Source organism: Plectropomus leopardus, chromosome 21 (genome assembly GCF_026936395.1).
Source record: "Plectropomus leopardus strain MGB_pleo_1.0 chromosome 21, ASM2693639v1, whole genome shotgun sequence".
Lineage (NCBI taxonomy): Eukaryota > Metazoa > Chordata > Actinopteri > Perciformes > Serranidae > Plectropomus > Plectropomus leopardus.
Genome location: NC_142196.1, coordinates 21,623,554 through 21,642,934, shown reverse-complemented (window position 1 = coordinate 21,642,934; position 19,381 = coordinate 21,623,554). Strand labels below are relative to the sequence as shown.

At 40.5% G+C, this 19,381-nt stretch overlaps 1 protein-coding gene across 5 annotated transcripts in view; it reads left to right on the top strand.

Moving 5' to 3' along the window:
* Positions 1-19,381, top strand: part of LOC121960971 (cadherin-7) — a 185,082-nt gene that overhangs the window by 59,798 nt on the left and 105,903 nt on the right. For 4 of the 5 annotated variants that reach the window (XM_088072008.1, XM_088072009.1, XM_088072010.1 and 1 more), the window contains one exon: positions 5,280-5,861. In XM_088072008.1, coding sequence (XP_087928134.1) covers positions 5,625-5,861 — 237 coding nt within the window. In that variant the 5' untranslated portion in view covers positions 5,280-5,624. Of the gene's footprint in view, positions 1-348; positions 962-5,279; positions 5,862-19,381 lie in introns of those variants that run through there. The other variant, XM_088072011.1, reaches the window with a different exon arrangement.

Below are 19,381 nucleotides of genomic sequence, written 5' to 3'. Positions count from 1 at the left end.
GGTTTCAGAGGTCTGTGAGCGGAGAGGTGCAGTTTAGAGAGGCCAGGCTGCACTCTTCTGTCACTGCAGGAGCTCAGTCTGCAGCTAATTGGAAGAAAAACAAAACTCTGAATAGAAATGAGCGCGGGTATCTCATATGGAAGTGCACTTGAATAAAAAGTTGGAAAAGTGTGAATTATATGTGAAAAACACATCTTTTATTTTGACATGTGATTTTATTAATTCTCAATGTGAAAAGGGGGAGGTGTTCAGTGCCTCTCATTGGTCGAAGGTGTCAAGTATTCTGTATTGATTATTTTTTTTCTTTTTTTTTCCGCCATGCAAGGCGATCACTTAACAGTACACATGCCATCTGCTGCCAAAAACCTGGCAGGTTTTGGAAATATTTCGGCTCCTCGTTCTCGCTGCCAAACACGCCGCGTGTGTTTTCTGGCTCCCTCCACGCCAACTTATTTTTGGTCAAACTATTTCGATAGGCTCTCTCCACTCCAGTCAGCGAGGATTTGGCTCAGATGAGATGAGAGCGTTTCCTGTCTCGTCCGGGAGCTCTGACTCTTCCTCCTCGCCGCTGCTGCTGATGCGCGTCCCCCTGTTGCCTATGTAAGACAGCGATAGATACATACCCAAAACCCTGCAGCTGGGGTTCCCTGCACACAGGCAGCACTGCGCAGGATACAGAGAGAGAGGGAGAGAGAGAGAGAGAGAGAGAGGGAGAGAGAGAGAGATGGCGAGAAAGAGAGAGAGATCAGACATGCCACATCCCTGCCAAGGGTGAGCATTTACGCGCGATCCTGTAGCCGATCTCCAGCAACCCTGCTCCTCCATCAGGACTAATTTCACCATGCAAACTTTTCAACTCTTCATTTCGACATAAGCTGTTTTTCTGTGTTCGGTGCCTGGAGAGAAATAACAACTTTTACCACCATCTGTGCGACTGTGAAGTTATTCCGTCTTCTTTTTGGTGAGTATTTCTAATCAAAGTGATTTTAACATTCCTATTACGCATTTAATTCACGATCCACTTATGTATTCTGTGCGTTTTTTGTCCCGTCGCTTATTCTGCAATTAGTATTCCATGGACACAGGTTTCCTGCGGCGGTCGCTCACTGAGATTTCTTCTTTTTTTTTTTTTTTACTGTCGGTGTTTGCTTGCCATCTTCCACCATCCTCTTTCTTCCTCCAAACCTCCAAAGTTGCTCAGATGTTTAATCGATTTGTGTTAATGATGCAAGGTGTTTTTTGTATTGGACAAACGTCCTCGTATCGATTCGGGAACAGGTGCGCCCCTGCGAACTTTTTTTCCTCCCCTGCATTGTGCAGGTGTTGACAGCTAATGCGCAATGATTGATACTTAACAGGAGGGTCAAAGCAGGGGGGTCACATCGGTGCGCGAGGCCGAGCAGAGGGGCTACCTGCTGATTTACACTGCAAAGAGTCCATGTCAAAGAGTCGCTGAGTGCACAACTGCAGGAGCTCATTTTTATAATGAGTGGAAAAAAACTGCAAGCAGGGAATTAAAAAAACTTATTCAATCAAATTAAGGATTTTCTAAATTAAAAAATCTGCCCTATTTCGGATTAATACGTCCCCATGTTTTGGGAAACTGTAGTAGAGAATAAATTGGCCGACTTGTTTTGAAAAAATGGATCAATACACAATAAAATGTCTTATAATGATGGATCTTTATTGCAAGTTTATTTTGAAGCAAAATGCATCAAATGATATGAGATCCCTGACTGTGCATAAATGTGTTTTTGTTGCCTGTGAGTCCTGTAGTCCCCACAGTGAGTGGAGTATACAGCATGATATAGTATTTTGCACAAGCCATCAGCAGCATTAATAAATTATCACGTCGCTGTAAGGGCATGGAGCGATGTGTTTGTGTCTGTGTGGAACTTAAGGTCTCAGTCTAAGGGCTTTTTTGAAAATATTCCAGAAGAATATTCATTATTCATTAACAGTTGTTTTTTTTTTTTTGTTTTTTTTGCGTTTTTATCACAGGAATGTGAATTAAGATGCATGACAGGCACAAGATAGGACTCCTTGTGTCACACCTTTTGCACTTTTTCGTTTATCAGATGATGTTTGGTAGCTTCACCCTGCATCAAGAGTGATTTCACCAAAAAAAGGACTCTGTGAAGTCTGTACAGATGTTGTATTGTCTTTTTCATGCAGCACGTGAAACGTACACAATGTCAGTGAGCATCAAATCTACTTGGAGAGCATGCACGAGGAATTTGAATGAATGCAAGTGGGGAGACCACCCTTTAACCGGATGATTCAAGCTCCTGCATCAGCAAGAGTCTGCTCTGTCTGTCTCCTTGAAGACCCACCAGCTGCAGGGTCGCCCTGTGCTCTCATTTCCCTCCTGAAAAAGACAAACAAAGAGAGGAAGGTGCAGAAGAATTCAATAAAGTGCCACTCATATTCTGCCCTTTTTTTAGACTTGCAAACACAGCATCAGATGTCACACAACACATCAAAAAGTCTGCTTCACGATAAATGACACCCGCCTTTACGAAGAGCCTGAAACTGTAATTAAGTTCTCAGCAGTTTGTGTTTGTGTATTCTGGCCTGTGAGTGAAGACACTCAATGATTGAGGAGAATATGGATCAGAGGAAGCGTGTGATTGGTTACTGAGCTCTGTAGCACTGGTAATCCTGTTGTGAGACTGGCAAATGGGATTAGAAGACTGTGTGTAAGAGAAACAGAGCCGGGGGATGACTGGGAGGCTTTACATTCACGGCTTTATCTCACATTTTCACTTAATTTGGCGTCATCGCTTTGACACCTCGGCCTTGGCAATGAGTGTGCGTCTCCACAGGGAGTCCAATGTGGAGTTTGACTAGTTTTGAAAGGCTTTTGAATCAGCCAGATGATGATATTTTGTCCTGATGTTTGAACATTTTTTAGAGCATATGGCACCAAAACATAGTCAGAGCTTAAAATTAGGCAAAAACTGCCTTTAAATGAAGAATAATAGGCAGTTTGATTTCTAGTTAAAGCCTGTGTTTTTTCACATTTGTGTCAGACCTCCACTTTTACATTTTTCTAGGTTTTTAGCTCCAGTCAGTCATCTTACTTAGAGGCACCAGGCCTGGTTTTCACTCCTGTACAGTCTGAAAAAAACAACTTCCAACGGGTGAGATAATCCATCACAGTCGACACAACGCCTTCATTTGTTTTTTTAGCCCAAAGTTTTCTCTTTCTGCTTCGCTGTCACTTCATTGTGCCCAAGTCGAGTGTTTTCATATCGGCGCGGCGTTGCGTTACGCTCTGCTTACTGTCAATCACCTGACACCAACAGGAAGAAGAAATGGGGAAAAATAGTCATGAGAAAATCCTCTCATGAAACACTCTTGTCACACTTATCTCTTTGTATTTGTTTGCAAGTGGAGCAGCTAATTTCAACCCAGATTTGATGCCTTTTAATCTCTCCAGTGATTACAAATATATTGAAAAAAATTGATCCCTCCGCAGCATGAATTGCTTAATAATTTGGACAGTAAATCAGCAAAAGCTCATTTAATAACAAGGCAATATCTGCGGCGCCCACATTAGTGTTATCTGCACTCTGCATCTGACTCCCGTCTCTTTTAGTGAAATGAGAAAGCATTAACCTGGCCGCTTGGCTCAAACTGACCCTGCGCCGATTTTCTCCCCCACAATAGCACCGCTGCAACCTGCCTGCACAACCTGTGCTGCCCTGCAGCCAGATCTGCTCCACTTTCCACCTCTGCCATTAAATTGTCATGCAGACAGTGACTTTGAATGTGTGTGCACGTTCATGTGTTGCAGCCTTAGCGCTTATTCTGTATTCTGGCTCCTATTAAAGCAGATCGGAATGAATGCTTTCACAGATTTATGGTCCCTTGGATAAAGTTTGCAGCTTTCTGCACCTTGACTGGGAAAAATTTAAGATGTTTCCAGTAAGAATTTGAACATATAAAAGTGAAAATTAATACCTTCATGTTCGAAATCTTTCCAACAAACATCTAGATAAGTGCAGAGGTGACAGTCGCACTGTTGTTATTTATTTCCGCGTTGATTATCAGCACCGGATAATGACTTTGGTATGGCGAAACATAACAAATCACTTTCACAGGATGTGTGCTGTGCTGTTTTTATTTTGCTGGGGGGAACAGAGAGGAAGTGAAATGAGAACTGAAGAATCTGTGTGGGAAGAAAGAGGTCACTTTATGCCAAAGCAATTACCTTCCTCATCCAGGGCCCTGCCAATACTCTGCGTTAGAGGAGAGAGAAAGAGAGGTCAGCAAGGGAATAAATACACGTGTGGACGAGCTCTCAGTTTTCTAAACGTTTGCTTTCAGAAGCCCTCCTGAAGTTGAAATGCCAATACTGAGTCTTGAGATTTCGCATACATTCGCCAACAAGCTCCTCTTTGCGTTTTCATGTCCTTCCTTCAAAATATTTACAGAGGGAATTTGTCGAAGCTGTTGTCAAATTAGACAGATAATACCAGCGATATGATGAAGTTTATGTAATTGCTCAGCTACTGAGGACTGCCAGGATGTGTTGTGACATGAAGAACATTATCTGTCTGGAGCTGATGCTTTTCTCTGCTTTGACAAGTCTTCGTGTTCTGGCATCTTGGGGGATCTGTCACGGCATGACGACGGCAGGGAGACAGATCCCCCCTCGCATGTGCTCCGGCCGGCGAACAGACTGCTCGGAGTAGAGGTCAGGAGCGCTCGGGCCATCATGCTGCTGACAGCTCAGATTTATTTTTAATCTCGGCGATGAGAGCTCGCCACACAGATCATGTGGCTTGTTAGTTTTGAGTGGCGAGCCCCGCCACCATTACGCCACGCTCTTATACAAAGAAAAATATGACAAAATAATGACCTTGGTGAGGTAAAGCGCGGGTAATTGGGAGCCAGCTGAATGGGGTTTGATTGTTATTCCATGCTGCCGCTGTTGTTTCATTCGCTGTGGAATCTCTTTGCAGGTCATTTTCCCTCCATCTTATCCTTATTAACATGTTGACCTCGCCCCAGTGTGTCTTTGCCATGTGTGTATGTCAAGGACATTGTGTTGATTGTATGAAATATTTACTGTCTATTCATTTTTGACCAATTTCTCCATGATTGGTGAAAAAACGTCATTATCATTGCATCAGCAAGCCCATTACTTGCTGTCTAAAGTGACTGCGGTCACAGAGGCAATTTTGCTGACGGTACTTTCTCTCCTCTCTCCTCTATGTCTTTGTCTCTCTCTTTCTCTCCCCCTCTCCTTCCCTCTCTCTCTGTTCTGATAGGTGCCAATTATACAGCCCGTGTGTCGAAGCCGGCCCGGTCACCACTGACCCTGTTAGCCAGCTTTAATGTCAACTCCCTGGCTCCTAAGTGGAGGGAATTACCCCACTTTTAGTCTCCAATCAGGAAAAAAAGAAGAGCAACACAGCAAAATGCAGAGCTTGACTCTTTTTCAACCCGTGCGCTCTTTTCAGGGTCTGACTGCTCTTGCTCTCTGGTGAAGCACAGGGTCAGGACTGTGTGGATAAAACCCTGAGGGTTTTGACATTTCAGCCTCACTGTCTTTTTTTTTTTTTTCATTATTTTGCTCCTCTTCTGGCCTCGGTGCTTTTTGGAGGGGGGCCCAGATGATGGGGTGGTGCTGCTCAGCCATATGCAGAGCCCTGGCTCTCCTGGCGCTCCTGTTTCCCTTGCGGGAGAAGGGCTGCTGGGGGCTGAATCCCAGCTCTGGGGATCTGGAGAAGTCCCCACACTCTGATCCAGACCCCTGGGAGGCCCTGCACAGGCACAAACGCAGCTGGGTATGGAACCAGTTCTTCGTATTGGAGGAGTACACAGGAAATGAACCGCTCTATGTTGGCAAGGTAAGCGATCTGTGACCGTTAATGGGTCAGCATTCACACGGCTTAACAAGATGATGTTACATGCACATAAAACAACAATTTCTACTGAAAAAAAAAAAAACATACCCTATTTTTTTGCAGATCTGGCAATGGGTTTCATGCACCTGTACCATAATACACATATCAATAACCTCTTATCATAATGACCAACGAAATCTGGGACACAGCAGTGTTTTACAGTTGTACATATTCCCAGTGCCCTAAATAAAATGTTAAAAAAATGACAATACAAAACACAGACAGTGCAGGAAGGTACTCTGCATTTTATTCCAGCCAGGCTGAAGTATGTGCTCGTACAAATGTGCAGCTCTAGTTCAGAGGCCACCGTACAATGTGACAAGGTAATTTGCATCGTAATCAGTCCCCAGAAAAAAGGTGGGTATATATATTACTGAAACGTGTCTTTGTACAGTAGATATTCTGCCAAGGTACAAGCTGATAGATCAAAGTAATGCCTGCTTTGGCAGATAAATAAGTATGAAACCCTCCCAATGTCATAAATGGCGTAGTTAATGTGAGGGTACACCGACAGAGTGACTAATCATGCATTTATGGAATAAAACCCTGTTTCTCTGTTATGGGTTACATTTTCTGCGGGTAAAATGTATGCAGACCAGTGGAAGAAGTATTCAGATACAAAGATTTAAAAATACTAATTTTACAAGTATTATTATTGGTTATAATTTATGTTTGGATCATTATTACTGATGTGTAAGTGGCATTTTACTGTTATAATTGTATGTCTATAAGCTCTTTTGGACTGCTTTATAATCTGCTCAGTTGTTTAATAGATAACACTGTATTGTATTTTATGAGCCTGTCATTTTTTCGTTAATCAGTAAAGTAACCAAAGCTATCAGATAAAATGTAGTGAAGTATAAAGTAAATTAGCTACATTATCAATGTAGTGGAGTAAAAAGTTTGTACTTTTCTTCTTGAAATATATTAAAGGTGATGTACAAGATGGTGTAAAATGGACATAGTACATTCAAATGTAGGTGCAAATAGTTGAAATATACTGTAATGGACTCAGTCAAGCAAAATACAATCACAAGTACCTCAAGTACCTCAAAACGTACTTTGGTACAGAAACCAAATAAAAATTACTTAGTTACAGTCCACTACCGAGAGCATCTAGTGTCTATAGCCATCAAAAATGTAATGTAGTAGGTACAAGTACTTTTTTTCCACTGAAATGTAGTGACATCGAGTATAAAGTAGTAGTATAAAGTAGCATAAAATGGAATACTCAAGTAAATACAGGTACATGTACCTCACAATTTACCTGAATAAATTTACTTTGTTACCCTATGAAATGTAGTGGAGTAGATGGAGTGGAATAAAATAGAAATAGTAAAGTAAAGTACAGGCACCAGTACCTCAAATGTACAGAATTCAAATAAAAGTAGTTACGATCCACTACTGGAAGTAACTAGTTACCACAGCGTTCACAAAATTTAATGTAAAAAGTACTTTTTTCCCTTTGAAATGTGGTAGAGTAGAAGTATTAGGCAGAATAAAATGGAAATACTCAAGAAAAACAAAGGCACAAGTAGCTCAAAATGTACTACTTTGTTAATACAAACATAACAACCTCTTTTTCATTGTGAACAAATACTACTGTTGAAGTTGGCTGTAATTGTAAAATTGCTGGTTTATATCATAATGTTTGGCGTACTCAAAGCTTTCAGCACCAGTGTGAAAGTGGACAGCTCCTGTTGGAAAATGGCTCCAGTGTGTGCCGTGCAGGCCAGATGGGTCTCGGATTGGTCTCTAGATCCCTGTTATCTTGGAGAATTTTCTGGTCTTATTATTAAATTAGTTTTCGTCTTTCTGCTCATCTGCAGGATAATCATTCTCATCTGCATGTATTTGCCGGGTCTGCTCTCACAAGCCCATTTCCTTGCTGTCTCTGAACTGGATTAGCGTCTCCAGCTGGAATTAGGATACATTTGACTGTCCTATTGTTCTCCTCTCTATTTTTCGCCGGAGGGATGCTGGAGGAAAGCATCTAAATCAGAATGAGTGTATTTGTGACACTGCTGGAGTTCAGCTAAAGGTCATTTCTTGTCCGAGCGTCCACAGTATCTTAAAATCCTTGTCTTGTCTGATCTGTGCGTCCCCAGATATCTACTCCGGTGACTTTTGAGGAGAGTATTTTCTGTGAACATCTGTTTTCTGATTCAAATGTGGTGTCCTTGTCCTGTGTTGCCCATTTGAAAGTTACAGAAGAGAGGGCAGAGGAGCAGTCGGGAATTTCGAGTGCTTCTTTTCTTTTCTGCGCGCTCGTGTTTGATTGCTTTTCTTGTTAGTGAATCCCGAAGGACGTGCATAGGCTGATTATTTATTCATAGATGTGTAGAGATCTGCTTATCCTGGTGGAATATACGCATTTTCAACCCATTTTCTAACAGGTAGTCTTTTTGTTTTTTCCACACATGTATTGATTGATTGGTTTGGTTTTGTGTGTTTGTAAACACAAGCAGTCTAGGGCAACGACAACATGTAAAAAGCCAGACTGGCTAAATCTTTACATCTGACCCTGTGCCCAAGCTCAATCTAACCCTTTCAGAAATATGAAAAATCAGATTCATTTACTCCCCGCAGGCAGAGCAGGCTGCCTGGGAGCTCGAGAAGCTGTCACATTATTTGTTCCCTAAGATCATAGTTGTCACATGGTGTGTGTTTGTTCGGTATCACAAGGGCACGCCGCCGTTGCAAAAAGTCTGGGTGGGACACCCTGACCTCGTGACTCAGTGTGAGCGACAAGGAAGGTCCTGCTGTGTCAAGAGAATGACCTTACTAGAAATGAATTCTTTATGCTTCGGCAACAGCCAAAGCCTCGTACTCAGCTCTAAAATTTCCAGCAGGTTGCAGGCAAAAAACACCAGAGTGACATTACCAGTAATTGCTTTTGTCAGATGTGTTGTGGTATCTAATATGACAAACAATAGGACGCTGTGTCCAAACAATGGCACAGCCGCTGCACAATTTTGGTCATTTGTTTGGCTGCAAGCAAAGAGAAATATGATATAGTTGGTAGGAAACGGGAAGTCATCACTTTGGCCTGGCTGCTCCCTTTGCATCTGCAGTCTGCTTTGCTTTAATGCATTCTGTCAGATTCTGAATTTCACAACCAAATGTCCTATTATGCCTTGGCACTCTGCCTCGGGTAAGTGTACTGGCCTGGAATCAACTACAGTCACATCAGGCCAGTGGAAACATACATTAAAGAACAAACTGCAAATTGGAGACGCACATATTTAAACAAGCGAAAAAACGCCTCAGCAACTCATCCACTTAACAACTTGTAAACACGATGTGATTAACATTTTCTGCTCATGTGATTAAATATTTGCAAGTGTTGGAACGCACCAATCTATAGCTTCTGCTGAATGAGCAGATTTAGCAGGCATGTAGTTTTGTTTTGGAATTTTTGTTCTGGTAACCCCTTAAACCTGGTTTTATCTCACTTTTATTGTGCTGCATTCAGATACCTTTCAGTGTTTAGATCTTTGAACCCTAAGCAAATTGCTTTCTTTTGAAAACATGGGGGGAAACACAATGAGCAATTTGGCAAAAAAATTGCAAATACAAAAAAAAGATTTAATGATTTTTTTTAAAAGATGGAAAGAAATATCCAGAATTTTTGAAATTGTTTTACAGAGTTATTATAATTTTTAAGGTGTTTTTTCAGACTATTTCCTTTTTTTTAAAAAAATTTTTTATGTTGTTGTTGCTAATTTTAAGCTAATTTCTTTGTAATTTTTCCTAATTTCTTTCTAACTTGTTGGTTATATCTCCTTAGGTTGCTCATTGCATGCTTCCCATGTTTTTGAATAAAATATAAAGCCAGTTTGGATTAATGCATCACCTCTCCTGAAATATTTCCTTATCCATCCAATATCTTTTGTTAAGGATGTTATGTTCAAATGACAGGAGAAAATCACAGTTCTGCTTCACATCATGGGGGGTACAAGTGCACAGACGCAGCCCTTATGCTGAATCTCACTATATTTATAGAGATGTCTTCAAATTTGGCAGTCTGGCTAACCGTCAGAGTAATGGATGGATGTTTCCACCTTATAATTCAGGCTGCATTCAGGTGCACACTCACAGAGAGATTTCTAACCAATACAAATAAAAGAACCTCAATGAGAAGTGAGAAAATGGAAAACATCTCTTGATGGGAGTATCTCTTATAGCTCGCTGTCAAATCTTCAAGTGAGACTGAGGAAAGGAAATGACTTGTCTCACACTGTTGCAACATAGGAAACAGGAAATTGCCATTTTGCTCTTTTTAAGAAGTGTTATTGTTTGATCATATTTATGAGGGATGTTAAGTGTCAACAATATCGTTTTGTTTCTTTGGAAAACTATGTGAAATTCACTGAAAGCAAAAAGTCTACGAAACACAAATTCAATTTGATTTAATTAAGGGGCTTACTATAAATTTGAGACATAATCATATCCTCATTCAACATTATCTGTTAGAGGAAGCCGCAAACCCTTTTTTTTTGCTTTCAACCATAAAAGAAAAAAAACCAAAACATGTAATTGTAAATCATTTTTAGTGTATAGTGTAGTAAAATGTACTTCAGATTGACTCTGCTAACACACAAAATGTGACCTAACAAGAACATTTAACAGAAGGATAAAATTCATCTTAATAATAGCTGTCTAGGTTCATAGACAATTTGGCAGTTTACATTACTTAAATTAGATTGCGGCTAGCTGAACTTTCCTCGACTCTTGGTGGAGCCTAACAAATTACTGTATTACATGTGTTTTTTATGCTTTGACTCACTCATTGTTGGTTTAAGTCACTGCATCTCAGGACAGAACAACACCGTTGCATTTCAGCCAGCATGCATGTTCTTTCAGCCTAATATTGTTGAAACAGAGCAGCTTAATTTGCAGTAGAGACGGCAACAAGCAGAACAAGATGCCCGGCCAGGTTCCCCATATTTCCTGAGTATTTTATGTAGGGCTGAGTATCAATCAAAAATAACAATACCAGTATCCTTAAAGTGATACCGAAACCAGAAGAGTACTTTATTTGATACCCATAATGTGATGGAGTGGTGTGTAGTATAACCATATATTTTTATTGTTTTGGTGGCATCTTGACATGCTAAGCTCCCAACTCAATCAAAAACACTGTGCTTGACTTCACCACACCACAGACTGTATATATTGTAGCTGCTGTTGTGGGAGTGTGAGCTCTGCACTGGGGATAGTTATGAGAGTACGCCCAGCCACGCATACACAGTGACAGGGCTAACTAAGCATTACGAGGCTAACATTACATATGAACAGGTTTCATGGCAGAGTCGAGCTGTTTTGGGGCTCTGTGAGTTTTTTTGTGGTAGTTAAATGGCTCAGTGTTGGATGTCAGCCGTTGCTCCTGTGTTAGCTCATGCTAACTGGGCGTTTAACTGACCATTCGCTGGAAGGAGAGTGACTCTGGAGACAGCAGCACCAGAAAGTTTGCTTTTCTGATGGGGAATGGGGATGGTCTGGGATCAGACCCCCAGCTCAAAAAGCATTAAATACAGCTTTTATTTGACTATAGATCTTTCAGTACTACTTGGTATTTAGTTATTTTAGTTGATACTGAGTATCGATTACCGATACCCTGTAGGCTTGGGCAGTATGTAATATTTCATATCCTAATACCTTCCTAAGATTTTGCCAGGGTTTATGTTATATATCGATATAAGGGTGCGGTGCTTACCTATTTTTCTTACTAAACAGAGAAATACAACTGTAAACCTTTTCGAATACAACTTTCTCTGTCTTGGAAGACTGACGAGGCTTAATTGGCTCAATAATTCTTCATAAAACACACCTCATTCAAACAGAAACAAAATAAAACTCAACCAAACCATCTAGTTTACTCTTGCTAGTAACCCAGTTAGTAAATCCACAGTTTCAACAATCACCAGCTCCGGTTGGGTCGATATAAATCCTTAATTTACCAAGTTAGATTAAAAAAAAAAACATGTCATTATTCCCCCTACGGCCTCTCTCTGCTGTTGCTGGCTGCCGGCCATTTACAGTCCTCTAACTTATCCCTCCACGGGATAGGTGTCGTGATGTCTTTCAGGGCAGCTGTTCCACCAGTAGAGACCGGAGACTGAGCTCTCGTGGTGCGTGCTTCGCACCACATACAATGAGGTCAATAAAAGAGAAGCGCCTGTATTTTTGAAAGAACTGAAAAGCATACCTTTAGGATTTCTAAATACCCTGATATCCCTTAATACCATGGCACCACCCAAGCCTAATGCCAAGCCCTAATTTTATCTCATAAAGGCATTGTTTGCATATAGCATGTGTTTTGTCTGTTGGCTCATCTTTTCTCAGAAACCCAGAATATGTCCACACTGGGGAGGGGAGTAACTATCCTCATTGTCTTTTTCTTGGCTGCTTGCCATTATCTGCCTGGTGCTGTTTGATGGCAACACAGACGTGCCATGGGAATTTCAAAATAAAGGCATATCTTAAAGGTGATGATATGGATCGATGTTTTTACTTTGCATTAGCGATATTAAATTGGTGTGTGGATCCTTACACCCTCAATATTTATTGCAACACCCATTGTGTGTTTTTATGTGCATGCATCATGAGTAATTTCTGGCTTGGTAGCAATAACCTGGTGTTGTGCATGACACTAATTCAGTTTAATAATCAAACAATTTGCATCATGGGCATCAGGGATAATCCCACAGATAATTACAAAGGAGCCAACATTGCACGCTACTGTGCGAGCTACTTCATTAGCATTCTATTATTCGCTCACTGTCAAATGGGTTAGAATCATAGAGCACAGGGCGCTGCTGCAAAGGTCAGTCTCAATAGCATCTACTCACACTCACTGGTGCCGCAAACACATCGGCGCAGCTGGGGAGTGGTGAGAGCAGCATGTTGAGCCGGAGAGGAGGGTGATTCAAGCTGACAGGGGGGACATCATACACACGGCACCCAGGGACAAGAGCTCACAGAGGGGGGAGCTCATGAGACGTCCTGGGGGCCTCTGGGATGGTGGGAAAGCCTTTATCTGAGCCAGGGAATCAAAGAGGATGAAAACAGCAGTGTAAACTAGACTAGAGGGTAGTTATCAGCGGGGTAGGGGAAAGGACAGGAGAGGAACATTGTTTACACACTCGCTCACATATAGGGCCAACGCTGGAGTCAACATCCACAGAGGAATTTTTAGATGTCCAGTAAAGAGGTCAGGACAAAGTCAAGAAAGTGTTGTGTAAACTGAGACTGAGTCAAGACCAAAACAAACTGAACATTTCTCTCAGAAAAATATGTACAAATTTCTAGGGCTCTACACAGATATTTGGCTGTTTGGGTATTTGTTAATTGGGTAGGTATTTGGATTTCAATTAAGGCATTCTGATATTTAAAAACATTTTTTGCAGAGGACAAATGCCATTTCAGTGTTAGTGATCCTGCTGCTGCGCCTGTAACACACACAGACAGGAATGATCATTTTACCCAACGCTTATTAACAGTTTGAGTTGAGACATTTCGTTGTCGGTGTGGCAGCACCAGAACACAAACACGTGAGCTCACCTCGAGTGGAGTCGTTTCCTGCAGCACAAAGCAGGAGAATTTCAATATCTTCCATAATGAGGACACTTATAATTTCAGACGCACAGCGAAATCTAACTAATTAAGAACTCTGGACAGATTGTTTTATTGCAGAACTTTTTGCGTTTTTTTAAACTTTACAAACTATTAAGTCACAACTGCTGTCAAGCAGTCAGAGGCTCACTGGGCTCCGGCTATCTCTCCCTCTCACATGACACAGGAAACTGTCGAGATGAGAACCCTCTCTGCACGGGTGAAGCTTTGACCCTGCCTGGCAGTGAAGCTGTGAGGAGCACGGTCTCTCTGTTGCTCACTCTGGGGCGCTCCTGCCGACCGAAGCTCAGATTATTCACTGTTGATTAATGGCGAAAAGTATTGGGACAAACCTACAAGGTTGTTTAATGGGTCAACCGAGAACGTAGTCATTTTAATGATTGTACTGGAATTTACTGTTGTAAAAACAGCTCAGTTACATCTGCATTAGTCTTTGTAAACATTTCTCGTACGACTGACACAAGAATCAGCGTCGCCATACACAAAAACGACAGAAACTATTGTTTGTTGAAATTCCTGCCGGTTAACAGCACATTCTTGTTTCACCAAGTTAACCCCAATAAGCTCCAACTGCAGGCCAGGATTTCCACACGTTCATCTTTGTGTGTAAGGAATCATGTTGTTTTTGTACTACAGACGTCGTCAAACAAAACCTGAGGATCGTTATCCCAGAACAAGACAGTCTGACACTTTAACCACACTGTAAGTGGTTGTGAGTGGCCACTGGGGCTTTCACATGAGATTTCTGCAGATGCGTGATTGTATTATTTCTGGCATATCCATGGTCAGTTTTCCACAATACATTATGACATAGTTAGAGCAAAAAACAACTTCCAAAAAGACACGCACATTTTGAAATTACACTTTCTGCTTTGTGGCAGAAAGTGAGTTTAGAAATTCAATACCACTTTAATGTCTGATAAGTATGAAGTCAGTTAGCTTTGTTTAGCATAACAACTAGAGGCAGCTGGACACAACGAGCATGGCTCTGCCTTAAGAAACCAGCACCTTTTAAGCTGGGCATGCACCGTACATTTTAGCCTGTTTTAGAAATGTTGTTTTTTAATGTTTAATTCCAACTCCTACTGTTCTTGTAAATCGTCGGTAGAACAGAGCTCATGATTCATGACTGATCATCAAGCTGCGTTCTGAGTGCTCACACTGTACGAGTCAAACAAAAAACAAAATGTCCCAGCGGCCCCTGCAGACCATTTTGGCCACAGACATTGTCAGTAAAGATAAGATTGACAGCCTTGAGGCAGGTAGGAGTTTATATTGCTATCTTAGATCTGTATTGTTACACTAGTACAGTTCATATCATTGCTAACTTTTCACCAATTCACATTGACTGCAATGTTGGTAGGAGGAAGCATCAAAGAGGCAAGAATGCTGTTGTCAGAGCTCGACAAACCTGGCCTCCGTATTTTATGTACATGTCGTGTTGCCATGGCTCATTTAGCTCTGTTTGCCACTTGGCGTAGGCGCAGTTAGAAACAAAAGGCACTGCTCTTGGAGAATTAACTTAAGAGATTCTGCTTCAACTACAAGAGCCTGACAACGGCTGACCAAAGTTTCCGACATGTCAGAATTCATCTGAATGTCCAATGCCCACTTGGTCTTATATGATTAGTAGATGATGTCCAACAAAGCCGAAATTTGGTCTGACTCTAAAATTAGTCTTATGGGTAAAAAAAAAAAATGATCAAAATGTGGCTCCATTTGTACAGCGTAATCCCAGCTTAAAGCTCACAAATGAACACAATATATCTTGTTTATCTCATGCAAGACACAATGTGTTATACAGTATGTATCTTTTGTTTCATATTATAGTGAGAAAAACATATGAAGTATGTGTTAACACTTCGTGTGTACTATCCTGCAAAGGTGGACACTCGCTTTGTTTGTGTGTCTTTTGTGACATTGAAGATACAGTAATGACAATCAAAAGGATTGCTTTCTGCCTAAAAAAAAGCCTTATTTAAGACAAATACTTCATTGCTGAGATGCAGAGATTGGCTTTCTGTAGTTGGTCTCCACCCTCCACTCCTCCACAAATTGGCCTTCTAAGTGACACTCCCACACAACCCTGCAGTGAATCGCCAGAAGCCCTGATTTGTGGTGAATGCAGCCAAACACCTGCAAGAAAACTAACAGGAGAGTTACTGGAATGTCAATCAACACAGTTTGTACCCGCCCACGCAGTCCTGAGAAAGGTCTAATCAGGCAACATCACTAAAAAACACCTGAGTGGGTGGACTGGGGGGGTCTGCAGAGGCTTGCAGCTGCTTCGACACATAAACTCTAAAGCCAGATTTGCTCCAGTGGGTAGCTTACACACTCTAAATTTGATAAATCTGTCAAATTAAAATGTTATTCTCCAGGCACAAAATGAACTACAGCCCAGCATTTTCCCTGTTGTTTACAACATGTTTACGAAAAACAGACAAAGGCGACCCAGGCATTTTGAGAAAAAGGTGGGTGTTGCTCTTGTACAGTGATTTACTCCTCATATGTTTGCACTTATCACAGAAGCAGTTTGTCTTTGTGGCAAACTTAAATTGTTATTTAGAGCTTGGATTTACTCACTCTCCCCTTGTCTCACCTCTCGGCTTCAGTTCGTCAGATTTATGGTGGTCTGTTGATGGCTCGGTAAAAACAAAGCTACATCATTGTGGCATTTGGATGTACTATATAAGATAAATACTCCTTCTTGTAGCTGGTAGTACTGTAACTTAATTAAATATTAAGGAATATTGTGGTGGAGAGGGAGTTTGGAGTTGATTTTTCTTTTATGTTTTCTGTCTGAATCCTCTTTTATGTATTTATTTTATTTATTTTTTTTGAGTACGGCATTGCTCAAGTTTCCTGAAGTGCTGATGTATTGGATTTTCCACATCCCCAACAGGTCTGATCTTGAATTATTCAAGAGAGGTCCTCCGCCTGTGCTGAGAGTATAGACGTACGATGAATACACACAAAAGTTAAGTTTTTAGATCTCTTTATTTTGCCTCTACAAAGTGGATAACAGGTGGCCTGGAGACTATTGTGTTTGGTATAACGGCGGTATCAAGCGTTCTTTTCAGTTTCAATGAATAATCTAAGCATGGCAGGGCTCAACTGCATACAGGCAGTTCATGTATTACAAAGAAGCTGGTTAAATGTTTGCCACTTTTTCATCCAGGGAGATTTGCGGTTGAAAGAAGAGGTGGGAAGACCATTTACCTTTTGTGAAATGTGCAGTCGGAAAGCAGAATAAAAAAGACACTAGAGGCACAAGAGAAAGATGTTGGTCAGGTGTCAGTGGCTACTCGACTTTTCTTCTCAGACATTATAGAGTTCTTCTCGTTTATTATGCACTGACTTAATTATGTCTTATGATACTGTATCTGTATGAAATGAAAGCATTTTGCTCTCTGTGCAGCCTGATACAGCACCCGACAAGAGAGTTGATGCATTACAAATGTTTCCTTGATATGATTGCAGAGATACTGAGTTTCCTCATGTCTGTTATACCTCCTTTTACTACAGATACCTTTAGAGAATTGCTCATTGTGTCAAGCATGTTTGGAGATTGATTCATTAGGTACCGCCCTCCGTTGCTCATGGGACGCCAGGTTTAAAGTCTATCAAACCTCTTTAACAAGCATCCAAGCTCCATAGTAATCAGATTATTCCCCACTTTCGGCAGTGTTCTAATTTCAGAAACATCCGTTTTAGTGAGAAATTTGGTTTGCTTTTTCGTGTAGAGGGAGGAAGAATAATTTGATTAACAGAGCTGGATTTGTGAAGGTGAAACCCAATTACTTGGTACAGTATAACCTTATCTGGGTTTCTTGAGATGTAACGTCATTTTGGAGAGTACAATTAAAGATCACACTGCACTGATGATTCCCAACCAGAAGTGATTATACCTCAGGAGGAACCTGCGCTCAACTAATATCAGACAGAATCATTAACACTCTGTTTCCATCTTCAGTCTGACTTTGAGTCCACTCCAATTTCTGTGGGGTAGATGGATTCGATTTTTCCTAAACAATCACCAGAGACCAGTGTATCCGTCTAAATCTAACAGCATTTTAAGTCCACAATTGAGTTGCAACTAGGGATGCACAATAATCAGAAAGGAAATCCAGGCACTCCAAAAATTTGAAAAACGTAAAAAAATAAAAAAGGGCAAGGATAACATTTAAAGATACATTTAAACATGTTAAACAAAACTATAAAATTCCACTTTAACAGTCTTGGAGGATGTTCTGTCAGACCCTCGTGACAACAGCCAAAACCAGATCAAATTTGACCTATATAAATTAAAGTTCTGTAATGAAAGAATCTTCTTGTTGGCAGAAAAGTTAATTTTGGGTTGATGCCAATATTTCATTTTAAAGCCGATATCTGCCGTTACTGATGAGGTGCCGATATTATTGTTCATCCCAAGTTGTAATGGTATGAGATTTTCACAGTACAATAACCATCTCAATAAATATCAGGGTTTCACGAAATGCAATTTTACACAATTGTCATTGCTTATTATAATCATGATGCGCAGTTATGCAAACATACTGGTTTTGCTGTGGTTTTAAGAGTATAGCAGAGCGTTACTGCAATTTTAAATGTTTTGCAATATGAGCAGATATTGAAGTACATTGCAATTTGCTGACCTTTTCCGACTGCAAGTTTTCAGTCTGTTCATCTCACTTCCATCATATTTCTTGTAACAAAATGTAAATTGTGGACTGAAAAAGCAGCAACCAAAATTCAATTCATATAGTCAATATTAATGATTTATATTATTAAAAATATGTATTTTTAATACACATACAAAGGTCTGGACACGGGCAATGCCTATGCAGAGAATAGGTTACATGGAAAGATTGTGGAGTGGCTCAGCTGATAAAAAAAATATTATATATTTATAATCAGGAGGAAAATAAACACCAGGAGGAAAATAAACACCAGGGGGAAAATAAACACCAGAAAAACACCAGAAAAAATACGAATTGGTTACAGTGGTGCAAGGCTGGTCTTCAGTAAATGTATTGCTTGGAAACTGATCAGCAAAAGACCAGAGAAGATGAAAAAGTTAATAAAATTCATGGATAAACTGTCAAAAGTTCAACCAGTAGCTTGACTTCCCCAACTGAAGCAACAGAGAAAGTCTAAAGCCATGTAGCCTTTAGCAAGCTGAACACTAACGTGACGAGAACAACACTTACCTGCTTTTTAGCAGTAAGGTTATATGATATGTGCAACATCTGAATTTAGTGTGTTAGCATGCAAACGTGTGCTAATTAGCACCAAACACAAAGTAAAACAGAGGCCAGTGTTGTTAGTTTACTAGGATCTGTGATAAATTAGTTGGTACTTTAGATGAAAAACTCGGGTCATCAAATTTATTATTATTCATCTGGTGGGGAACATGAATGTCTGAACCAAATTTTGTGGTAATTCATCCAATAATTGTTGAGATATTTCAGTCTGGCCAAAGTGCAGGTCCTTCCCTGGAGCCATGTATCTTAGTTGAGTGTGTTAGCATGTAAACATCTGCTAATGAGCTCTAAACATTAAGTACAGCTGAGGCTGATAGGATTGTTGTTAAATTTGTAGAATTTTTCATAAATCAGTAAGTATTTTGACCCAGTGTGAAAAAAACAGGATTATCAAACATACTGAAATTCATCTTGTGGGAAACATGAATGTGTGAACCAAATTTCAAGACAATCCATCTTATAATTGTTGAGATATTTCAGTCTGGACCAAACTGCAGGTCCATCCCTGGAGCCATGCTATTAACATGGCGAAAAATATTGTAACAATATCCACTTTTA